Source organism: Scyliorhinus torazame, chromosome 3, assembly GCF_047496885.1.
Source record: "Scyliorhinus torazame isolate Kashiwa2021f chromosome 3, sScyTor2.1, whole genome shotgun sequence".
Taxonomy (NCBI): Eukaryota; Metazoa; Chordata; class Chondrichthyes; order Carcharhiniformes; family Scyliorhinidae; genus Scyliorhinus; species Scyliorhinus torazame.
Genome location: NC_092709.1, coordinates 190,062,303 through 190,086,423, shown reverse-complemented (window position 1 = coordinate 190,086,423; position 24,121 = coordinate 190,062,303). Strand labels below are relative to the sequence as shown.

At 49.4% G+C, this 24,121-nt stretch overlaps 1 protein-coding gene across 11 annotated transcripts in view; it reads right to left on the bottom strand.

Moving 5' to 3' along the window:
* Positions 1–24,121, bottom strand: part of LOC140408856 (LIM and calponin homology domains-containing protein 1-like) — a 566,047-nt gene that overhangs the window by 11,322 nt on the left and 530,604 nt on the right. For all 11 annotated transcript variants that reach the window (XM_072496648.1, XM_072496651.1, XM_072496649.1 and 8 more), the window contains one exon: positions 2,911–3,013. In XM_072496648.1, coding sequence (XP_072352749.1) covers positions 2,911–3,013 — 103 coding nt within the window. The remainder of the gene's footprint in view (positions 1–2,910; positions 3,014–24,121) is intronic.

The window sequence follows — 24,121 nt, the reverse complement described above, 5'->3', positions numbered from 1 at the left end:
GTGGTCGATCCCGCTGCAGGCCTCCAGGACTGGCAGCGCCAGGTGTCGGTGGTGCGACGGGGCATGTCTCCGATCGCATCTCTGTCCCACAGTGAGGCCCGGGGGCAACCGGGCTCCCCGAGGGAGGAAGAGGTTCTGGGGCCCATCCTGGTAGCTCCATCAAGGACGTCCCGGACAACTCGGCCTCCCCCCGTTCCATCCCTGGCGCATCTGGTGGGCAGTGGGCAGGTCAGGGTGGCACAACGCCATCCAGTACGCCCGCCGAGCAGCCTGGCCCATCGAAGCCGGGCCGCCCTAGGAAACGCGTGCCAACGGGGAGCCATGTCGAAGGCCGTGATTCTCAGCAGCCCGCCTCCACTCCTGCTGTACACACCTAGACATAGTGGTAGGGCCCGTAAGGCCAAGAAGTTAGGCACATAAGAAGTTGGCACGGGTGCAGGGCATAGTTTAGTTGTAGGGGGTAGGGCATCTATGTTAATCACACAAATAAACTCACTGTCGAATTTGACTTGTAAGACTGTGTGCTATGTCTGGTGCCAGGGGGCTCGTGAGGGTGCCCGATTGGCGTAGTGGTATACGAGCGGTTCAAGGTCTGTTCCGGATGTGCTGACCCTTTCCCCCCCGCCCCCCATAATCGTACACCGTTGTCCTCGGTACACCGACGCCAGCCACCCCACACGGGCATGTGGTGAAATATCCGTCATGAAGGCTCTGACCACCCGAGTTCATGGTTCAGCTATAGCCATGAGTCAGACCTCGGCTGGCGAATCTGAGCACACAGCTCATCGCAGAGCGGGCTGTCATCATTCAACATGGCACTGATCACACCCGCTTACCCAATCATCAATGTTGTGCAATCCTGTAGTGCCGCAATGGTAAGGTGATGTGGAATTGGTGCTGTGAACGCGGTGCGGGGGTGCGGGGAGGTGGGTGCTGTGTGGTGCTTGTGTGCAGGAGTGACGGTGCAAGTGGCAGTGTTCAGCGAATCCCACCCCCACAGTGCGTGAACCTTGCGGCCACTAACGCGTCGCGTGCCCGCTGTCCTCGACGGTGCCGTCGTGCAGCCTCCTGGACGTAACCAGCACCCAGGCAGTGTCTGTGTCCTGCGCCCCTCCCCCACCCTGATGCACGCCATCATCCTCATCCTCCGCATCCTCCTCTTCCCCATCCTCCTCGTTTGCGTTGGCTCCGGTGCCGTTGGGTCCTCCCTCCGACTCCTCCACCAGGTCATCTCCCCTCTGCATGGCAATGTTGTGCATCGCACAGCAGACCACAACCATGCGACCGACCCTGACGGGTTGGTACTGCAGGGCCCCTCCTGATCGGTCCAGGCATTTAAAGCGCATCTTCAGCAGCCCGAAGCACCGCTCCACCACACCCCTGGTTGCTGCATGTGCCTCGTTGTATAGGCTCTCCGCATTGGTGTGAGGCCTCCGTATTGGCGTCATCAGCCAAGACCTCAACGGAACTGGGGTCACGCCGTCGGGACTTCGGCCCATCCGGGCCTGAGAATAGCAGGGGTGCCGGAGAATCGCCATTTTGGGTGTCTCGGGCGATTCACCGGACTGTGCCGCGCAGAACTAGATAGTGCCGATCTCGCCGCTTGGGTGCATCGCGGGAGGGTGTCGGACCGGCGTCGCGGGAAAAAATGGCGCCCCAGGCGATTCTCCCAAATGGCACGGCATCGGAGAATCGCGCCCAATGTGTGGGAACATGGGGAATTTGAACATTAACCAGATCAACATTATATAGTGCTTTAATAGAAACAGACAACTAACTGTGCTATTAGTTCATTAAACCTGATTGAACTAACTTCAAGATCTGGAGTATCTTTCTGATCTAAGCTGCATTCAGTTTAGTAACCACACATAAGTTAGCAGAGAGTCGAACTCACAGAGAACTGTGCTAACTGTGCTATTAGTTCAATCAACCTGATTGAACTAACTTCAAGGTCTGGAGTATCTTTCTGACCTAAGCTGCATCCAGTTGCAGCCAGTGTTAGACCAGTGTACCTAACACAACATGGCCAATCCACCTAACCTGCACATCTTTGGGTTGTGGGGGTGAAACCCACACAGACATGGAGAGAATGTGCAAACTCCACACGGACAGTAACCCAGGGCCGGGATTCGATTCCAGGTCCTTCGCGCCGTAGGCAGCAATGCAATGTAATGAACTTTGAACCAAAACAGTGACTAGTCCATTTCTGGAGAAATCTGTTCTGAATCCATACTATAAATGCCATACATGAAAATAGTAGGATGTTTCCTATATTACTAAAACCCTATTATTGTTTAGCTTGTGGCCACATTCTGAGTATAAACGGGACAATAGCATTTGAAGGATGTGTTTCAATTCAGTTGATTGGCTAAGAATGACCAAAGAGTTTTGATATTGTCAGATGCTGAATAATGCATATTGGAACACTTAGGGAGGAATTTTCCGATTTTATTCAAAGTGTTAACAGGGACGGGAAGAACGATGTGTAGCTTGCCAGCTACGCTGCTGGCTTTTCATGCCGAATATTTGAACACTTTGGAAAAAGAACAGAAGGCAGATCCCATGGCATCATGCTGGTGGAGCAGGCTCATTCGCCAGCAACTTAGTTTCCTGAGAGAAAGGGCACCTCGCCGCCAAGAACATTTTAAAAAACAAATCACCCCAGGGACACAGAATCCCGCCAATCCCCCAATGGATGCCCACCCATCTGGCACAGCCCTGACACTGCCAGAGGGCAATGGCAGGGCAGTGCCAGGGTACTTTCTGGCCAGCAGGATTTCCGGTCCCACTGAATCAATGGGCTTTTGAATGACTCACCACAGTTTACGGCTCCGTCCCATCCATGACGGATCTATAAAATTCCACCCAGGGAATATTTTACAAGAAGCACCGTGCTCAAAAGTAACTCACTTCGGGACCTGATGTAGCAATCATTACAATTGAGAAGTCCATTGCGGATCCGCACGTCAGTCCCAGTGGTTGCATCTCCAAGTTGTCCTTGACAGATACCACACTGTAATATCATAAAAACATTGATTAGCCATTTCAGTTCGACAAACAAAATGATAATAATGTCTTGTCAATTTATCTGCATAAGAAATGATCAGGAATTGATCATGGACATTCTTGTGGCCTTGAGTCCTTGATTTAGACTGCTACATGTACTTACGGCCGCATCCCTTCTGTGAGCACACAAAAATTGATTCATCTTTTCTGTTTCTCTCATTTTTAGCTGATACATTTTCCTCATGTCCTCACCAAGTAAAAGAGTTTGGTGATGCATCAGAGGACTTAGCATAGTTCTAATGAAGCACTCCTTTAAAATAACATAAGAAAACAGCATCCATAGAATCATAGAATCCCAGACTCCCGGTGGCGGCCATGGTGTGAGTGTTCGCGTATTTGGCAGCTCCAATTTGAGGATTTTTTTTGGACCTTTTCCCTGTTTGTAGGGTGGATGTTTGGCGGAAAAAAGGTGCAGGGCTCACTGGAGGACAGTTTGACTCCACTGGTGGGGCTGGTGGTTGGATCCATGGACCAGAAGTGGGTCAAGAAGAAGGGAGCAGTTGGAACAGGAGAATTTCCGTGCAACACAGGTCAGGATGGCAGAGAGTAAAGGGTCTGCCTTGCCCGCCCAATGGTCGACGGACCAATTGGTGATCTTTTTAAATGAAAAGATTAGCCGACAGAGGGAAGCCCAGGAGGACCTATCCAAGGAGGTGGAACTGTTGAAAGCGTGAATTGACCGTGTGGAGCAGAGGCTGGAGTCCCAGGGCCAGGCTATTCGTAAAGTGGAGGAGGTGGTGGGGGAGCAAGAGGAGCAGCTTGCTTCATTGGCGGCTGAAATTGGTGTGATGCAGGAGACGTAGAGCGGTTAAGGGAGAAGGTGGAAGATCTGGAGAATCGCTCCCGGAGGCAGAATGTAAGAATCGTGGGGATGCCTCAAGGCTGGCTTGTATGTAGTCAAGAGGCTGGAGAAGTTGATCGGAGACGGGCCTTTGACCGGCCCCTGAAGGTAGTGCAATGTTCCTCCTGCAGAATGTTTGAGGTGAGGGACGCCGACAGTGTCCCTGCTGATTTCATCTGTGGGAAGTGCACCCATCTCCAGCTCCTCAGAAACCGCGTTAGGGAACTGGAGATGGTGCTGGATGAACTTCGGATCATTCGGGAGGCAGAGGTGGTCATAGATAGAAGCTTCAGGGATGTAGTTACTCCGAAGAATAAAGATAGATGGGTGATGGTGAGAGGGGCTGGGAGGAAGCAGTCAGTACAGGGATCCCCTGTGGTTGTTCCCTTTAGTAACAAGTATACCGCTTTGGATACTGTTGGGGGGGACAACTTACCAGGGGTAAGCCATGGGGTGCAGGTCTCTGGCACAGAGTCTGTCCCTGTTGCTCAGAAGGGAAGGGGGGCGAGGAGTAGAGCATTAGTCATTGGAGACACCGTAGTTAGGGGGATAGATAGGAGATTCTGTGGGAACGAGAGAGACTCGCGGTTGGTGTATTGCCTCCCAGGTGCCAGGGTGCGTGATGTCTCGGATCGTGTTTTCGGGATCTTTAAGGGGAAGGTGGAGCAGCCCCAAGTCATGGTCCACATAGGTACCAACGACATAAGTAGGAAAAGGGATAGGGATGTAAGTCAGGAATTCAGGGAGCTAGGGTGGAAACGTGGATCTAGGACAAACAGAGTTATTATCTCTGGGTTGTTACCCGTGCCACGTGATAGCGAGACGAGGAATAGGGAAAGAGAGGAGTTGAACACGTGGCTACAGGGATGGTGCAGGAGGGAGGGTTTCAGATTTCTGGATAATTGGGGCTCATTCTGGGGTCAGTGGGACCTCTACAAACGGGATGGTCTACACCTGGACCAGAGGGGTACCAATATCCTGGGGGGGAAATTTGCTAATGCTCTTCGGGAGGGTTTAAACTAGTTCAGCAAGGGCTTGAGAACCTGAATTGTAGCTCCAGTATACAGGAGGTTGAGAGTAGTGAGGTCATGAGTAAGGTTTCAAAGTTGCAGGAGTGTACCGGCAGGCAGGAAGGTGGTTTAAAGTGTGTCTTCTTCAATGCCAGGAGCATCCGGAATAGGGTGGGTGAACTTGCGGCATGGGTTGGTACCTGGGACTTCGATGTTGTGGCCATTTCGGAGACATGGATAGAGCAGGGACAGGAATGGTTGTTGCAGGTGCCGGGGTTTAGCTATTTCAGTAAGCTCAGGGAAGGTGGCAAAAGAGGGGGAGGGGTGGCATTGTTAGTCAAGGACAGCATTACGGTGGCAGAAAGGATGTTTGATGAGGACTCGTCTACTGAGGTAGTATGGGCTGAGGTTAGAAACAGGAAAGGAGAGGACACCCTGTTCGGGGTTTTCTATAGGCCTCCGAAAAGTTCCAGAGATGTAGAGGAAAGGATTGCAAAGATGATTCTGGATAGGAGCGAAAGCAACAGGGTAGTTGTTATGGGGGACTTTAACTTTCCAAATATTGACTGGAAACACTATAGTTCGAGTACTTTAGATGGGTCCGTTTTTGTCCAATGTGTGCAGGAGGGTTTCCTAACACAGTATGTAGATAGGCCAACGAGAGGCGAGGCCCTATTGGATTTGGTACTGGGTAATGGACCAGGACAGGTGTTAGATTTGGAGGTAGGTGAGCACTTTGGTGATAGTGACCACAATTCGATTACGTTTACTTTAGTGATGGAAAGGGATAGGTATATACCGCAGGGCAAGAGTTATATCTGGGGGAAAGGCAATTATGATGCGATGAGGCAAGACTTAGGATGCATCGGATGGAGAGGAAAACTGCAGGGGATGGGCACAATGGAAATGTGGAGCTTGTTCAAGGAACAGCTACTGCGTGTCCTTGATAAGTATGTACCTGTCAGGCAGGGAGGAAGTGGTCGAGCAAGGGAACCGTGGTTTACTAAGGCAGTCGAAACACTTGTCAAGAGGAAGAAGGAGGCTTATGTAAAGATGAGACATGAAGGTTCAGTTAGGGCGCTCGAGAGTTATAAGTTAGCTCGGAAGGACCTAAAGAGAGAGCTAAGAAGAGCCAGGAGGGGACATGAGAAGTCTTTGGCAGGTAGGATCAAGGATAACCCTAAAGCTTTCTACAGATATGTCAGGAATAAAAGAATGACTAGGGTAAGAGTAGGGCCAGTCAAGGACAGTAGCGGGAAGTTGTGCTTGGAGTCCGAGGAGATAGGAGAAGTGCTAAATGAACATTTTTCGTCAGTATTCACACAGGAAAAAGACAATGTTGTCGAGGCGAATACTGAGATTCAGGCTACTAGACTAGAAGGGCTTGTGGTTCATAAGGAGGCGGTGTTAACAATTCTTAAAGTGTGAAAATAGATAAGTCCCCTGGGCCGGATGGGATTTATCCTAGGATTCTCCGGGAAGCTAGGGAGGGGATTGCTGAGCCTTTGGCTTGGATCTTTAAGTCATCTTTGTCTACAGGAATAGTGCCAGAAGACTGGAGGATAGCAAATGTTGTCCCCTTGTTCAAGAAGGGGAGTAGAGACAACCCTCGTAACTATAGACCAGTGAGCCTTACTTCTGTTGTGGGCAAAATCTTGGAAAGGTTTATAAGAGATAGGGTGTATAATCATCTGGAAAGGAATAATTTGATTAGAGATAGACAACATGGTTTTGTGAAGGGTAGGTCGTGCCTCACAAACCTTATTGAGTTCTTTGAGAAGGTGACCAAACAGGTGGATGAGGGTAAAGCAGTTGATGTGGTGTATATGGATTTCAGTAAAGCGTTTGATAAGGTTCCCCATGGTAGGCTACTGCAGAAAATACGGAAGCATGGGATTCAGGGAGATTTAGCAGTTTGGATCAGAAATTGGCTAGCTGGAAGAAGATAAAGGGTGGTGGTTGATGGGAAGTGTTCAGACTGGAGTCCAGTTACTAGTGGTGTGCCACAAGGATCTGTTTTGGGGCCACTGCTGTTTGTCATTTTTATAAATGACCTGGATGAGGGCGTAGAAGGTTGGGTGAGTAAATTTGCAGATGACACTAAAGTCGGTGGCATTGTGGACAGTGCGGAAGGATGTTACAAGTTACAGAGGGACATAGATAAGCTGCAGCGCTGGGCTGAGAGGTGGCAAATGGAGTTCAATGCAGAAAAGTATGAGGTGATTCATTTTGGAAAGAATAACAGGAAGACAGAGTACTGGGCTAATGGTAAGATTCTTGGCAGTGTGGATGAGCAGAGAGATCTCGGTGTCCATGTACATAGATCCCTGAAAGTTGCCACTCAGGTTGAGAGGGTTGTTAAGAAGGCATACGGTGTGTTAGCTTTTATTGGTAGAGGGATTGAGTTTCGGAGCCATGAGGTCATGTTGCAGCTGTACAAAACTCTGGTGCCGCCGCATTTGGAGTATTGCGTTCAATTCTGGTCGACGCATTATCGGAAGTATGTGGACGCATTGGAAAGGGTGCAGAGGAGATTTACCAGAATGTTGCCTGGTATGGACGGAAGATCTTATGAGGAAAGGCTGAGAGACTTGAGGCTGTTTTCGTCAGAGAGAAGAAGGTTAAGAGGTGACTTAATTGAGGCATACAAGATGATCAGAGGATTGGATAGGGTGGACAGTGAGAGCCTTTTTCCTCGGATGGTGATGTCTCGCACGAGGGGACATAGCTTTAAATTGAGGGGAGATAGATATAAGACAGATGTCAGATGTAGGTTCTTTACTCAGAGAGTAGTAAGGGTGTGGAATGCCCTGCCTGCAACAGTAGTAGACTTGCCAACACTAAGGGCATTCAAATGGTCATTGGATAGACATATGGACGATAAGGGAATAGTGTAGATGGGCTTTAGAGTGGTTTCACAGGTCGGCGCAACATCTATGTTCTATGTTGACCGAGCGCACAGGGAGCTGATGAGGAAGCTGCAGGTGATGGTGCTGCGCCTTTTCCGGTTCCTGGACAAGGAGAAGATATTGAGATGGGCGAGGCAGACGAGGAGATGCACCTGGGAGGGGAGCGAGCTTCGGGTGTACCAGGACCAGGCGAAGAGGAGAGCCGGGTTTAATCGGGTGAAGGCTGCCCTCTTTAAAAAGGGGGTGAAGTTTGGGATGTTGTACCCGGCTCGCCTTTGGGTGACTTTTAACAGCCGAGAACATTATTTTGGAACACCAGAGTAGGCGATGGAGTTTTTAAGAGACAATGGACTGGCAGGGGAAGGAGGACATTGAACTGATGAGGAGGGGTGAGGAGGTGGGTGCTTTTTCTGTTTTTTCCTGTATCTCTTGTTTTGTCAGTTGTTGGAGAACGTTTCTCCTTCGAGATGTTTTGTCGTGATTGAGGGTGAGTGCACCTTTTTTTTCTTGTTGCATTGCTGGTTGTGAGGTGTGCGAGTGGGGGGGGAATGGAATCTGCGGGGCGGTAGGAGGCTTAGGCGCCTTGGGTGGAGGCTGCCAGGCTAGCTGGGTGGGCTAGTTAACGGGAGCACAGTCGGGGGGGGGGGGGGCGTGAGCAGGTGGTTAGTGTCGTAGAGGGGGATGGGGCTAGTTGTTCTGTTTATGGGAAGGGGGGAGGATGGGTGCTGCTGACTAGGGTGTTGTTGGTGTGGCATAGAATGGGAGGGAGTGATGACGGTGGACATCTGAGTGTGGGCCTGGAGGGGTGTGTGGCAGGGGCTGGGGGCTGACCTAAGACAGGGCCACACTGTGGGGGGCACTCAAGGTAGTAATTAGGGGGGAGTTTATATCGATCTGGGCGCAGAGAGAGGAGGAGCGAGCAAAGATGGCAAGGTTGGTGGACGAGATCCTGCGGGTAGATAGGAAGTACTTGGAGGCCCCGGAGGCAGGATTGTTGAAGGAGAGGCAGAATCTTCAGATGGAGTTCTGGCTGGTGTCCATGGGAAAGGCAGTAGGGCAGTTGCGGAGGGCCAGAGAGAGAAGGCTAGCAGGATGCTGGCCCACCAACCCAGGAATCAGAAGGCAGTGAGGGAGATTGATATGGTGAAGGACGGTAAGGGTGGAGTGGTATTGGACCCAGTCAGGGTGAATGGGGTATTTGAGGAGTTTTACAGGAGGCTTTATGAATCGGAGCCCCTGACCGAGGGGGAGGGAATGTAGCGATTCCAGGATGGCTGGAGTTCCCCAAGATGGAGGAGGGTCTGGTAGAGAGGTTGGGAGCACCCATTGGACTGGTGGAGGTGATGGAGGGTATGGGGGCGATACAGGCAGGGAAGGCCACGTGCTCTGATGATTTTCCGGTGGAATTTTATTCAAAGTTTTTGGGTGACCTGGGGCCCCTGCTGGTAAGGGCATTTAATGAGGCAAGGGAGAAGGGGGAGCTCCCCCCAACGTTATCACAGGCCTCAATATCTTTAATTTTGAAGAGGGATAAGGATCCAGAGCAGTGTGGGTCCTACCACCCAATATCACCGCTGAATGTGGATGCCAGGTTGTTGGCTAAGATCTTGGATTCGCAGATCGAGGACTCTGTGCTGGGCTGAGAGGGGAAGACAGACTGGTTGTGTAAAGGGGAGGCATCTGTCGGCCAATGTTAGGCGTCTGTTGAACATTATAATGATGCCCTTGGTGGGACGGGATGTGGATGGAGGTCACCATGGATGGGGAGAAAGCCTTTGATCGGGTCGAATGGGAGTATTTGTGGGAGGTACATTGGGTTCGGGCAAGGGTGTGTGGATTGGGTCCGGTGATTGTATCGGGCGACGGCAGCGAGTGTAAGGATGTACCTTGTGAGTTTGGGGTATTTTAGGCTGCATCGTGGAACGAGGCAGTGAAGGCCACTCTCCCCATTGCTCATTGCCTTGGCGATAGAGGCACTGGCAATGGCGCTTAGAGTGTCAAGGGGTTGGCAGGGGATAGTGTGGGGGGGTGGGGGTGGGGTCTCGCTATATGCTGACAACCTGTTGCTCTACACATCAGACTCATTGGAAATTACGGGGGACCATGGATACTTTGGTGGAATTCGGACAGTTTTCTGGGTATAATTTAAACACGGGGAAGAGTGAAGTATTTCCGTTCTAGGCAAGGGGGCAGGAAAGGAGATTGAGCAAGCTGCCGTTTAAGGTAGTGGTGGCGCGTTTTAGGTATCTGGGCATCCTGGTGGTGCGGGAATGGGAGCAATTACATAAACTGAATTTGACCCGGTTGATGGAACAAATGAAGGGGTATTTTAAGAGGTGCGACGTGCTCCCGTTGTCGTTGGCGGGGCAGGTGCAGTCCGCGAAGATGACCGGACTCCCGAGGTATCTTTTCATATTCCAGAACCTTCCAATTTTTATCACAAAGGCCTTCTTTATGAAGATCAATTCATTGATCTTGGGGTTTGTGTGGGCGGGAAAAGCCCCACGGGTGAAGAAGGTGCTGTTGGAGCGGGGACGTTTGGCGGGGGGGGGGTTGCGTGCTGGCCTTGCCAACCTTAATAACTGATTACTGGGTGGCAAATATAGACATGGCTAGGAAGTGGGGGAGGGGTCGGTATGGGAGCGGATGAAGGCAGCCTCATGTAAGGGCACTAGCTTGGCAGGACTGTTGACGGCACCTCTGCCGTTCTCGCCGGCCAGGTGCTCCATACGTCCGGTAGTGGTGGTGGCCCTGAAGGTGTGGGGACAGTAGCAGCAGCACCTGAGTCTGGAGGGGCATCAGTTTGGGCTCCGATCTGTGGGAAACACAAGTTTGTTTCAGGTGGGCGGGGTGTGGGGTTCCAGGGATGGCAGCATGCAGGGATCGAGCGGTTTGGGGTTTCATTCGTGGGGGGCAGCTTCCCGAGCTTGGAGGGACTAGTAGAGGAGTATGAGCTGCCCAGTGGGAATGGGTTCTGGTACTTCCAGGTGCGAACTTTGTGAGGAAACAGGTGCCATCCTTTCCTGGCCTGCCGCCCCCGGGGTTGCAGGGCAAGGTGGTCTCGAAAAGAGGGGTTGGTGAGGGCAGGGTGTTGGAGATTTACAAAGAATTAATGGACAGGCAGAGTGCCCCGATGAGAGAAGTCAAACGCAAGTGGGAGGAAGAGCTGGGGAGGGTGCTGGAAGCTGGGTTATGGGAGGAGGCTCTGAGAAGGGTGAACGCATCCTCTTCGTGTGCTAGGCTTAGCCGCATTCAATTTAATGTTGGCCACAGGGTACATATGATGGTGACCAGAATGAGCAGGTTTTTTGAGGGGGTGGAAGATTGGTGTGGGCGGTGCTTGGGGAGCAGGTCCGCGAACCATGTCTACATATTTTAGGCCTGTCCGAAGCTGGAGGGATTTGGTGAGGGTTCACTGACATGACGACTGAGGTGTTGAGGGTGAGGGTGGCCCCGAATCCAGAATGGGCAGTGTTTGGAGTGTCGGAAGGCCCGGGAGTGTAGGGGGTGAGAGAGGCCGACGTTTTGGCCTTTGCCTCTCTGGTCGCCTGGAGATGGATCCTGTTGGGATGAAGGAACTCAGAGCCGCCAAAACCGGGGGTGTGGGTGAGCGACCTCGCGGAATTGCTTAGGCTGGAAAAAAATCAAGTTCGTCTTGAGAGGGTATGTGGCGGGGTTTGCCCGGCGATGGAAACCGTTTATCGACTTCTTCCAAGATAGTTAAGTCAGCAGGGGGAGGGGTGGGACGTTGAGGTTTTAGAAAAAAAAGAGGAGGCAGAGAGGGTGGGGGGCACGGCAGGGAGGGCAGGGCATGGGTGTTAGTTATTTATTTGTCATGAGATTTCCCGTTCTCTTTTCGGTTTTGGTTGTGTTTGATGATATATATAAATGCTTTAACAAAAACATTTAAAAAAAGAATCATAGAGTCCCTGCAGTGCAGAAGGAGGCCATTCAGTCCATCGAGTCTGCACCGGCACCTGGAAAGAGCACCCACTTAAGCCCACACCTCCACCTATCCCCGCAGCCCTACCTAACCTTTTGAACACTAAGGGGCAATTTAGTATGGCCAATCCACCTTACCTGCACATCTTTGAGTTATGGGAGGAAACCAGTGCAGCCACAGGAAACCCACACAGACACAGGGAGAAAGTGCAAACTCCACACAGGCAGTCAATCGAGGCCAGAATTGAATCTGTGAGGAGCTGTGAGGCAGCAATGCTAACCACTATGCCATCCACTGTGCCACCGTGCTGCCCTGAACAGCACCCTACATAGGCCCACTCCCCACCGTAACCCCATTACCCCATGTAAACTGCACATCTTGGGAGTGTCTCATTTGACTCATTGGAAATGGCAAAAATTCAATTACAACTTAAACAAATGGAACATGAGAAAGAATTAAAGCAGCTTGAATACGAAAGAGATAGAGAGGAAAAAGAGAGAAGAAAGAAGAAAAGAAAGAATAGCCTTAGCAGAACAAAAAGAATTGAGAAAGGGAGATACAGATCAGGGAAAAAGATAATGGGAGCGAGTTTGAACTTCAGAAAATGGTCATGAAACATTACAGTCAGTTAAAATTGGCAGACGTAAAGGGTAACGTACAGTTGGATGATAGTGATGAGTATAGTGAGAAAGAGCGTCACAGTCGAAGGCTTGGTGGGAATCTAGTTCAATATGTCCAAGCATTGCCAAGGTTTGACGAGACGGAGGTAGAAGCCTTTTTCATTTCATTTGAGAATGTAGCTAAACAAATGAAATGGCCACAGGCCATGTGGGTATTATAGATTCAAACAAAGCTGGTAGGTAGAGCTAGTGAAGTGTTTGCATCACTACCAGAGGAGGTACCTGGGATGTATGAGGAGGTGAAAATATCCATCTTAGGTGCATATGAATTGGTGCCTGAAGCCTCCAGACAAAGGTTTAGAAATTTAAGGAAAGAATTTGGTCAAACATACATGGAGTTTGAAAGGCTCAGAGTAATTTTGATTGGTGGATAAGGGCTTTGAAAATAGAAACGTATGAAGCTCCCCATACCACATTCTGTTAAAAGTTGTGGGTCAGGTGAACTCCATGATACACTTTGGGGTTCTCTGAACCCTGGCCCATAACAGGAGAAAACCGGAGCAGCCAGAGGAAATCCACGAGACACAGGGAAAACGTGCAAACTCCACACAGAACAGTCACCAAGGCTGGAATCGAACCCAGATCCCTGGTGCTATGAGGCAGCAGTGCTAACCACTGCGCCACTGTGCTGTCTTCATTGACATGAATAAATGGGTAATCAGTATCAAGACTAAACAATACAAAGAAGCAAGGTACCTTCTGTCATAATACTATGAAAATTAAATTATACAGTGCTTTCCATATTATAGTGAACAGGATTATGCTGCAGCAAAGCATCCACCACTGTCTGCCTTTTTTACATAGAACATACAGTGCAGAAGGAGGCCATTCGGCCCATCGAGTCTGCACCGACCCACATTAATCCCTCACTTCCACCCAATAACCCCTCCCAACCCTTATGGACACTACGGGTAATTTAGCATGGCCAATCCACCTAACCTGCACGTCTTTGGACTGTGGGAGGAAACCGGAGCATCCGGAGGAAACCCACGCGGACACGGGGAGAACGTGCAAACTCCGCACAGACAGTGACCCAGCGGGGAATCGAACCTGGGACCCTGGCGCTGTGAAGCCACAGTGCTAATCACTTGTGCTACCGTGCTGCCTTTTGTTGGACTTGTTCTTGTGCATTGAGATTTTTAGTGTTTTGTGCATTGCAAGCTGCTGATAATATTGCAGTGAGGGAAATCGGACATCTGGGGCTGGAGTGAACAAGGAAAGGAACTATATCTCCTGAACCAATCTGATTGAAGGATTGAGCAACACATAGGCTAGGAGAATCTATGCATTAGAGTTATTTCAATGCAAAATCAGGAACAGGAAAAGAAATAAAGAGAGGGAAAGAAAAATTGGGTTAAAGGAATGAGAACATAGACGTATGGCGTGATCCAAAGGCCACGTTGCGCCGGATAAGCAGCTTGTCCCGGCGTAGTGTGGCCGATAAAAGCCGGGAGACCTTGCTTTTGGGATCCACCAATCGGAAAAAGACACATTTATTCCAAATTTTTGCTTTTTGTCTGCTAACCAGCTTTCTATCCATCTCAGGACATTACCCTCAATCCCATGCACTTTTAACTTTACACAGTAATCTGCTATGTGAGGCCTTGTAGAAAGCCTTCTGAACGTCTAAATAAACCGCATCCACTGAGTCTCCATGATCAAATCCACGATTGCATCTTCAAAGAATTCCAATAGATTTGTCAAGCATGATTTCCCTTTTATAAATCCATGCTGACTTTGTATGATTTTACCACTGCTTTCCAAATGCTGTGCTATAAAATCCTTGATAATGGACTCTAGCAACTTCCCGACTACCGATGTGAGGCTCACTAGTCTATAGTTCCCTGTCTTTTCCCTACCTCCCTTTTTGAATAGAGGGGTTACATTAGCTACCCTCCAATCTGTAGGAACCATTCCAGAGTCCAAACAATTTTGGAAAATGACCGCCAATGGATCTACTATCTCTCGGGCTACTTCCTTAAGTACTCTGGGATGAAGATTATCAGACCCTGGAGATTTTTCCGCTTCCATCCCATTAATTTCCCAAAAGCTATTTCTCTATTAATACTAATTTCCTTCAGCTTCAGAAAGCAGATAGAAAGCTCTGCCATCTTCAAATTATTAGAGTTTCATGACACAGTAACTCATCCATTGATGGGATCATTACATTAACAATCCTGGGCGGCACGGTGGCGGAGTGGTTAGCACTGCTGCATACGGCGCTGAGGACCCAGGTTCGATCCCGGCCCCGGGTCACTGTCTGTGTGGAGTTTGCACATTCTCCCCGTGTCTGCGTGGCATTCACCCCCACAACACAAAGGTGTGCAGGTTAAGTGGATTGGCCATGTTAAATTGCCCCTTAATTGGAAAAAAAAATTGGATATTCTAAATTTATTTTAAAAAATTACATTAACAATCCACCTATTCATTTGTGAATTTTTCCAGCCCGAATCCTTAGTTGAAAAAAATCATTTTTCTCATTGGCTCAATTTGAGGTTACTTGAGGCTCAATTTTAAGTTAATGTAAACTCTGGCTAACTGCACTTCTGGAAATGTAACCTTGCCATGGAATTTATGAGTTAGGTGACTAAATATTGTGCAGAAGGCAATTTCTTTCCCTATTAGTTAATGGAAGTATTATTTGATTACAATCTGGTTAGGGACTGTTCACATTTAAAGAAGAAATCCAAACAACCAGCAATTAATTAACAGAACTACGCGACAAGGGTCGGGATTCTCCAGTCCCCCAGCCACTTGTTTCTTGACGGAACGCCATTCACTGGCAGCGGGATTTTCTCTTCCTGCCGCTTGTCAAAGGGATTTTCCACACCGTTGGCAAACCTATGAGCGGGGGTGCGCTGCCATTGGGAAAACAACTGGAGAATTCTGGCCAAGATATCATGGGCGGGATCTCCATTCCTGTCGGACATGAGTTGCACTAGTTTAATGATAGCATTGTGGTCGTAAAGCAAGTTGCAATTCTGTATTCCTTATCATGCAAATTTGTGCATGGCGTGGAAGACAACGCGATTCCAAGGGGATCCTGATATCAGGCTGCAGCCATTTTTTTTTTAGAAAATATTTTATTGAAGCATTTGAAATTTTCACAATTTAACATGTTGACATTTTTAAAACACCCGTGCAGGTCGACGCACAAAAAACCCACTAAAATAACAACAAACAATAAACCACTTTATTGTTTACCCCACTTCTCCCACCCTATCCCCAATTACCCGTATACTAAGTTCCCTGCCCTTATTTAACATTACCCTGCCTCTTGTTTTCCTCCCCCCCGCCCCGCCTTTTTCCCTTTCGTCCCTTACTGCTGACGTTCAGTTTTTATTAAAGAAATCGATGAACGGCTGCCAACTCAGGGTGAATCACTGTATTGATCCTCTCAGAACGAACTTGAATTTATCCAGACTGAGAAACCCGACCATATCGCTGACCCACACTCCTGATTTCGGGGGCTCCGAGTCCCTCCATCTCAGCAAGATCCATCTCCGGGCCACCAGGGAGGAGAAGGTCAGGATATCGGCCTCCCTCCCCCACTTTGCCCCCGATCCTCTGACACCCCAAATATTGCCAATTCCTGACTTGGAGTTACCCTACCTTCCAGGACTTCTGACATAACATCGGCAAATCCCTGCCAGAATTCCCTCAGTTTCGGACATGCCCAAAACATATGAACATGGTTTGCCGGGCTACCCCCACACCGTCCACATCTGTCCTCCATCTCCTCGAAGAACCTACTCATTCGGGCTACCATTATGTGGGCCCTGTGGACTACCTTGAACTGAATCAAGCTGAGTCTAGCACAGGACGAGGATGCATTTACCTTTTTCAAGGCTTTTTCCCACAGTTCTGTTTCCATCTCCCCTGGACTGCTACCATCTTGAGTGGGCAACCCAATGCCAGAGTCCCGTGGCTGGCAACACCCCTGCACTGCAAATCGACCACAATACCCCCCACCCCCCCCCCCCCTCACCCCGCCACCACATCGTACCGCACATTTGCCACGATCCCCCCTCGCACCACATGGCAGACCTCCATCCCAAGATCTCCTGAGTGCCCCCTAAGCCCAAGTACCGGGGTGACCCGCATGGACCCCTGTAATAGGGGAACCCCCTCCCCCACTCCAACAGGGACCCCGGTAATAGAGGGCCCCCACAGAGACCCCTGTATGTAACCCCCTCCCCCAAAGGGACCCCTGTAAGAGGGGACCCCCCACGGGGACCCCTCACAGGGATCCCTGTTAAGGGCCCCCCCCACAGGACCCCTGTAAGAGGGCCCCCCCCACAGGGACCCCTGTAAGAGGGCCCACCCCCCATAGGGAGCCCTGTAAGACGGGGACCCCCCATAGGAACTACTGTAAAAGGGGCTCCCCCACAGGGACCCTTGCAAGAGGGGAACCCCCCCACAGGGAGCCCTGTAAGAGGGGACCCCCAAGAGAGATCCCTGTAAGAGGGGGACACCCCCACAGGGACTGCTGTAAGGGGGGAAAAGCCCCACAGGGACCCCTGTAAGAGTGGGACACACCTACAGGGACCCCTGTAAGAGGGGGACCCCCCACAGGGACCCCTGTAAGAGGAGGACCCCCAAGGGACCCCTGTAATAGAGGAACCACCACATGGATCCTCTGCCTAAAGAAACCCCCACACATGGACCCCCCTCACAAAGACCTCCTCCAAAAAAAGACACTGTTTGGAAGCTTGTGAGCAGTTCAGACAGGGTCTGTGGGAAGCATTATAGCTGTCCTACTTACCTTGCAGGTCCTCGGGTCCATTCCTTGAAGGTGAGCAGCTGTGCCTATGTCTGGTTCTCACAGATACACTGGGCGCGATTCTCTGACCTTGTTGCGCTCTTGCTCAAGCGAAACGAGGCCAGAGAATCGCGCCCAGTGTTTCTGTGAGAACCTAAGCCCCATTTCCTTACAATCAACGGGAGCGACCCCATATCCAACAGCCTCCCGTCATTCATCGGCCTCCCCAGCAAGTCATCACGTTGGTACCCATTAGTACTCCATTTGAAAAGCATGAACATTGCGGAAGGGCTTCTGTGGGAAGCCGTGGAGGTGAGTAGCCATCTTTGCTCATAGGCAAATGACCCACGGGTGCTGGGCTTGCCACCCCAGTGATTGGCGGGGCAGTGGGGGGGCACCCTCCGGAGGAGTGGGCCACCATGGGATGGGAACGGGCAGGAGAGTGGGGGAGGTGCTGGGGGGCAATCGCATGCGGCACCAGCATGCCAACCCCTGGATCATATGTTCAGAGACAACCCCAGCCCCTGCCTGTCTGCCCCACTGATCACCCATAACCCTCACCGACTGCTGAGGCCTTTGGCCATGCGGCTGAAGGCTATTGCTAATCGGGAATTGGCAATCGTGGTTAAGTGAGCACTTCACACAACACAAGTGGATTCCTGTAGCCATGTAGCTTGTGGGAGTCATTGGCTAGCATCCTGATCACACCTTGATGCATGGACACTGTGCTTGAACACCACACACGCAGCAGCCAACACCTGAATATCCAGAGATGTGACACAGTTCCGGGGACACGTCCACAGACGGAGGGTGGGTGAGTGCCATCGGGCAGGGAGAGATGCCTGGTGAGATGGGCTAAGGGTTCGGAGGTCGGGCCGCATTGGGGAAGAATGTGACTGCGGAGTCCTACTGGTTGTATTCAAGGGTTTTTAATGTGTCACGTGTGTCATACAATTCCTCACTCCCAATGGTGATGCCCCATTCTCCCCACCACTCCACCCCCCTCACCGTCTACCTCCCCCCTCCCCCGGTGCCCTCAGTGATCCTCTACGTGCTTCACCTTCCTAGCTCTACCGCTACATCTAGGTGTGCCCCAGGATGCACATCTGAGGTGGAGGCAGCCAACTACTTACCGGTGGCCACCATCCCCACTCCATGGGATGGGTCCGGGTTGGCACCCAGCACCCGCAGTGCTGCCCCATCTGGATGTCAGATCCATTGGAGGTGGTGGCAGGGTGGTATACAGTTGGGAGAGAATGGCCCCGAGAGTTCCCAACGTTGACTCTGGACCCCATGAAGTTTCATTGAATTATGTCAAACATGGGCAAGGAAACCTCCTGCTGATTACCACCTACCGCCCTCCATTAGCTAATGCCAGTGCAAAATACATCTTCAGCCAGAGGTTCCAAGTGAATGATAACCTGCTTATTGACGCTTAGTTTGGGTTCCATAAGACCAGAAGACATAGGAGTAGAATTAGGCCACTCAGCCCATCGAGTCTGCTCCGTCATTCAATCATCGCTGACATTTTCTCATCCCCATTCTCCTGCCTTCTCCCTATAACCCCGATCCACTTATTAATCAAGAACCTATCTATCTCTGTCTTAAAGACACTCAGTGAATTGGCCTCCACAGCCTTCTGCGGCAAAGAGTTCCACAGATTCACCACCCTCTGGCTGAAGAAATTCCTCCTCATCTCTGTTTTAAAGGATCGTCCCTTTAGTCTGAGATGGTGTCCCCTGGTTCTAGTTTCTCCTACAAGTGGAAACATCCTCTCCATGTCCACTCTATCCAGGCCTCGCAGTGTCTTGTAAGTTTTAATAAGATCCCCCCTCATCCTTCTAAACTCCAACAAGTACAGACCCAGAGTCCTCAAACGTTCCTCCACGACAAGTTCTTCATTCCAGGGATCATTATTTTGAACGTCCTCTGGACCCTTTCCAAGACCAGCACATCCTTCCTTAGATACGGGGCCCAAAACTGCTCACAATACTCCAAATGGGGTCTGACCAGAGCCTTGTACAGCCTCAGAAATACATCCCTGGTCTTGTATTCTAGCCCTCTTGATATAAACATAAGAACATAAGAACTAGGAACAGGAGTAGGCTATCTGGCCGTTCGAGCCTGCTCCGCCATTCAATGAGATCATGGCTGATCTTTGTGGACTCAGCTCCACTCTCCGGCCCGTACACCATATCCCCGAATCCCTTTATTCTTTAGAAAGGTATCTATCTTTTTCTTAAAAACGTTTAAAGAAAGAGCCTCAACTGCTTCACTGGGCAAGGAATTCCAGAGATTCACAACCCTTTGGGTGAAGAAGTTCCTCCTAAACTCGGTCCTAAATCTACTTCCCCTTATTTTGAGGCTATGCCCCCTAGTTCTGCTTTCCCCGACCAGTGGAAACAACCTGCCCGCATCTATCCTATCTATCACCTTCATAATTTTATATGTTTCAATAAGATCCCCCGCATCCTTCTAAACTCCAATGAGTACAGTCCCAGTCTACTCAACCTCTCGTCATAATCTAATCCCATCAACTCTGGGATCAACCTAGTGAATCTCCTCTGCACTCCCTCCAGTGCCAATATGTCCTTTCTCAGGTAAGGAGACCAAAACTGAACACAATACTCCAGATGTGGCCTCACCAACACCTTATACAATTGCAGCATAACCTCCCTAGTCTTGAACTCCATCCCTCTAGCAATGAAAGACAAAACGCGATTAGCCTTCTTAATCACCTGTTGCACCTGCACCAACTTTTTGCGACTCGTGCACCAGCACACCCAGGTCCCTCTGCACAGCAGCATGTTTTAACATCTTACCGTTTAAATAATAATCCATTCTGCTGTTATTCCTCCCAAAATGGATAGCCTCACACTTGGCAACATTGAATTCCATCTTCCAGACCCTGGCAGACCCTGATATGGATGCTAACACTGCATTTGCCTCCTTAACTGCTGACTGAACCTGCACATTAACCTTAAGAGTATCGTGAACAAGGACTCCCAAGTCCCTTTGTGCTTCTGATTTCCGAAGCATTTCTCCATTTAGAAAATAGTCTATGCCAAAATTCCTCCTTCCAAAGTGCATAACCTCACACTTTTCCACATTGTATTTCATTTGCCACTTCATTGCCCACTCTCCTAGCTTGTCCAAGTCCTTCTGTAGCCCCCTTGCTCCTCAGTACTACCTGTCCCCCGACAGATCTTTGTATCATCTGCAAATTTAGCAACAGTGCCTTCAGTTTCTTCTTCCAGATCATTAATGTATATTGTGAAAAGTTGTGCTCCCAGCACAGACCCCTGAGGCACACCACTAGTCACCGGCTGCCATCCTGAAAAAGACCCCTTTATCCCCACTCTCTGCCTTCTGCCAGTCAGCCAATCCTCTATCCATGCCAGGATCTTACCCTTAACACCATGGGCATTTAGCGTATTTAACAGTCTCCTATGCGGCACCTTGTCAAAGGCCTTCTGGAAATCTAAATAAATATGTCCACTGGTTCTCCTTTGTCTAACTTCCTTGTTCCCTCCTCAAAGAACTCTAACAGATTTGTCAGACACAACTTCCCTTTGACAAAGCCGTGCTGACTCAGTCCTATTTTACCATGCACTTCCAAGTACTTCGTGATCTCACCTTTAATAACAGACTCTAAAATCTTACCAATGACCGAAGTTAGGCTAACCGGCCTATAATTTCCCATCTTCTGCCTCCCTCCCTTCTTAAACAGTGGTGTTACATTAACCACCTTCCAGGCCTCTGGGACCATTCCTGCATCCAGTGATTCCTGAAAGATCATCACTAATGCCTCCACAATTTCCTAAGCTTTCTCTTTTAGGACCCTGGGGTGAAGTCCATCCAGTCCAGGTGACTTATCCACCTTCAGACCTTTCAGTTTCCCCAGAACCTTCTCCTTAGTAATGGTCACTGTACTCACCTCTGCCCTCTGGTTCTCCTGGAGCTCTGGCATCCCACTGGTGTCTTCCACCGTGAAGACTGATGCAAAGTAACCATTCAGTTCGTCTGCCACTTCTTTGTTTCCTATTATTATTTCTCCAGCCACATTTTCCAGTGGTCCAATGTCTATTATTGCCTCTCTCTTACCTTTTATATATTGAAGAAATCTTTTCCTATCTTCCTTTATATTACTAGCTAGCTTGCACTCATACTTCATCTTCGCCCCCCTTATTGCTCTTTTAGTTGTCCTCTGCTCGCTTTTAAAGGCTTCCCAATCCTCTGGTTTCCCACTAATTCTTGCCACTTTGTATGCTTTTTCTATAGCCTTTATGCTGTCCTTGACATCCCTCGACAGCCATGGATGCCTTTTCCTCCCCTTAGCATGTTTCCTCCTCCTTGGGATGAATTTTGGTTGTGCCTCCCTAATGACCCCCCAAAACTCCTGCCATTGCTGTTCCACTGTCTTCCCTGCTAGGCTCCTATTCCAATCAACTCTGGCCAGCTCCTCCCTCATGTCTTTGCAGTTACCCTTATTTAATTGAAATACCGTTACATCTGATTGCAGCATCTCCCTCTGAAACTGCAGGGTAAATTCTATCATATTATGGTCACTGCTCCCTAAGGGTTCCTTCACCTTAAGTTCCATAATCAAGTCTGCCTCATGACACATCACCAAATCCAGAATTTCCTGTTCTCTAGTAGGCTTTGTCACAAGCTGCTCCAAAACACCATCTCCTAGACATTCCACAAATTCCATTTCTTGGGATTCTACCAACCTGATTTTACCAGTTCACCTGCATATTCAAGTCCCCCATGATCATTGTAATATTGCCTTTTTTACATGCCTTTTCTATTTCCTGATTTATTTTCGGCTTCACATCCTGACTACTGCTAGGGGGCCTGTACATAACTCCCATTACCTTTGCGATTCCGCAACTCTACCCACAGAGATTCTATGCCTTCTGATCCTATATCGCTCATTGCTATTGATTTAACTTCATTCCTTACGAACATTTCAACACCGCCCCCTTTGCCCAGCTGCCTGTCCTTTCGATAGGACATATATCCTTGGATATTTAGATCCCAGCCCTGATCCCCTTGCAGCCATGTCTCTGTGGTGCCCCACAACATCGTATCGGCCAATTTCAATGTGCGCAATATGCTCATTTACCTTGTTCCGTATACCACGCGCATTTAAGTACAACACCCTCAATCTTGCATTGGCCACCTCCCTTTTCACACTCTCCTCAGTCACTGTACCCTGTACTGTGGCCCTTTTTGATTTTTGACTATGGCTTCTCTGCCTTACACTTTCCTCCTTACTGCGTTTTGTTTCTGGCCCCGTTTTACTTCCCTTCGACTTTGGTTCCAATCCCCCTGCCACATTAGTTTAAACCCTCCCCTAGCAACCGCCCCCCTCCCTCCCCCCTCAGGACATCGGTTCCAGTCCTGCCCAGGTGGAGACCGTCCGGTCTGTACTGATACCACCTCTCCAAGAACCGGTTCCAATGCCCCAGGAATTTGAATCCCTCCCTCTTGCACCATCTCTCAAGCCACGCATTCATCCTATCTATCCTGATATTCCTACTCTGGCTAGCTTGTGGCACTGATAGCAATCCTGAGATTACTACATTTGAGGTAACTCCGCCAGGATAACACATCTCCTGACCTCATTACAACTTTGGTCCAAACATGGACAAAATAACTGAATTTCTGAAGTAAGGTGAGAGTGACTGCCCTTGACAACAAGGCAGCATTTAGTCAAATATGCCAACAAATAGATCTAACAAATTTGAGGTCAATGGGAATTAGCAGCTAGCAAAAGGAAAGATGGTATGGTCATTGGAGGTCAATCATCTCAGTCCTAGGACACTGTAAAAATTCCTCAGGGTAGTGTCCTTGGCCCAGTTGTCTTCAGCTGCTTCATCTATGACCTTCCCTCCAATACCAGGTCAGGAGCAAGGTTATTTGCTAAATATAGCACAGTGTTCACTACCATTCACAACTCCTCAGATACTGAAACATTTTTTGTCCACAAACAGGCAAGATCTGGACAATGATCATGCTTGGGCTGGTATGTGGCAAGTAACATGCACAAGGACCAGGCAATGACCATCTCAACAAGAGCGAATCTGACAATCTCCCCATGCTGTTCAATGGTATTACCATTGTTGTAGCATCATCATAGTGGTTACCATTGACCAGAAACCTATCTGGACCAGCCATTTACTTACTCTGGCCACAAGAGCAGGTCAGAGTCTGGGAATTTTGCAGAGAGTAACTCACCTCCTAACTCCCCAAAGCCTGTCCACAGTCTACAAGGCACAAGTCAGGAGTTGCCACTTGCCATTACACAGCATTCAAGGAGCTGAATACTATCAAAGACAAGGCACCCACCTAATTGGCAACCCATTCACTCCCTCCACCACCAACTCACAATGGCAGCGGTATGTACCATACATAAGGTGCGCTGCAGCAACTCAACATGTTTCCTTCGACAGCATCTTCCAAGCCCATGGCCTCTACCATCTAAAAGGACGAGACAGACACATGGGAAACCCACCACCTGCATGTTCCCCTCCAAGCCACACAAGATCCAAACTTGGAAATACATTGGCATTCCTTCCCAGTCATTGGATCAGAATCTGGAGCTCCATCCCTAACAGTACTGTGGGTGTACCTACATTAGGTGTACTGCAGCAGGTCAAAAAGGTGGCGCACCACCACCTTATTAAGAACAATTATGAATCTCATCCCATGAGCAAATAAAATAAAGGAGCTAGCTGAATGGGCCAGTCATTCGTTCTCTCTTTTTGAGATGATTATCTCCACAATAATTTCTACAATAATATTTTCATACACAAATATATTGCCCTGATCCTTGTTTGTGAAAATATCTGGTCACCATGACAATTCAATTGTGTAAGGCGTTTTGAACGAGGTCAGGTAGATG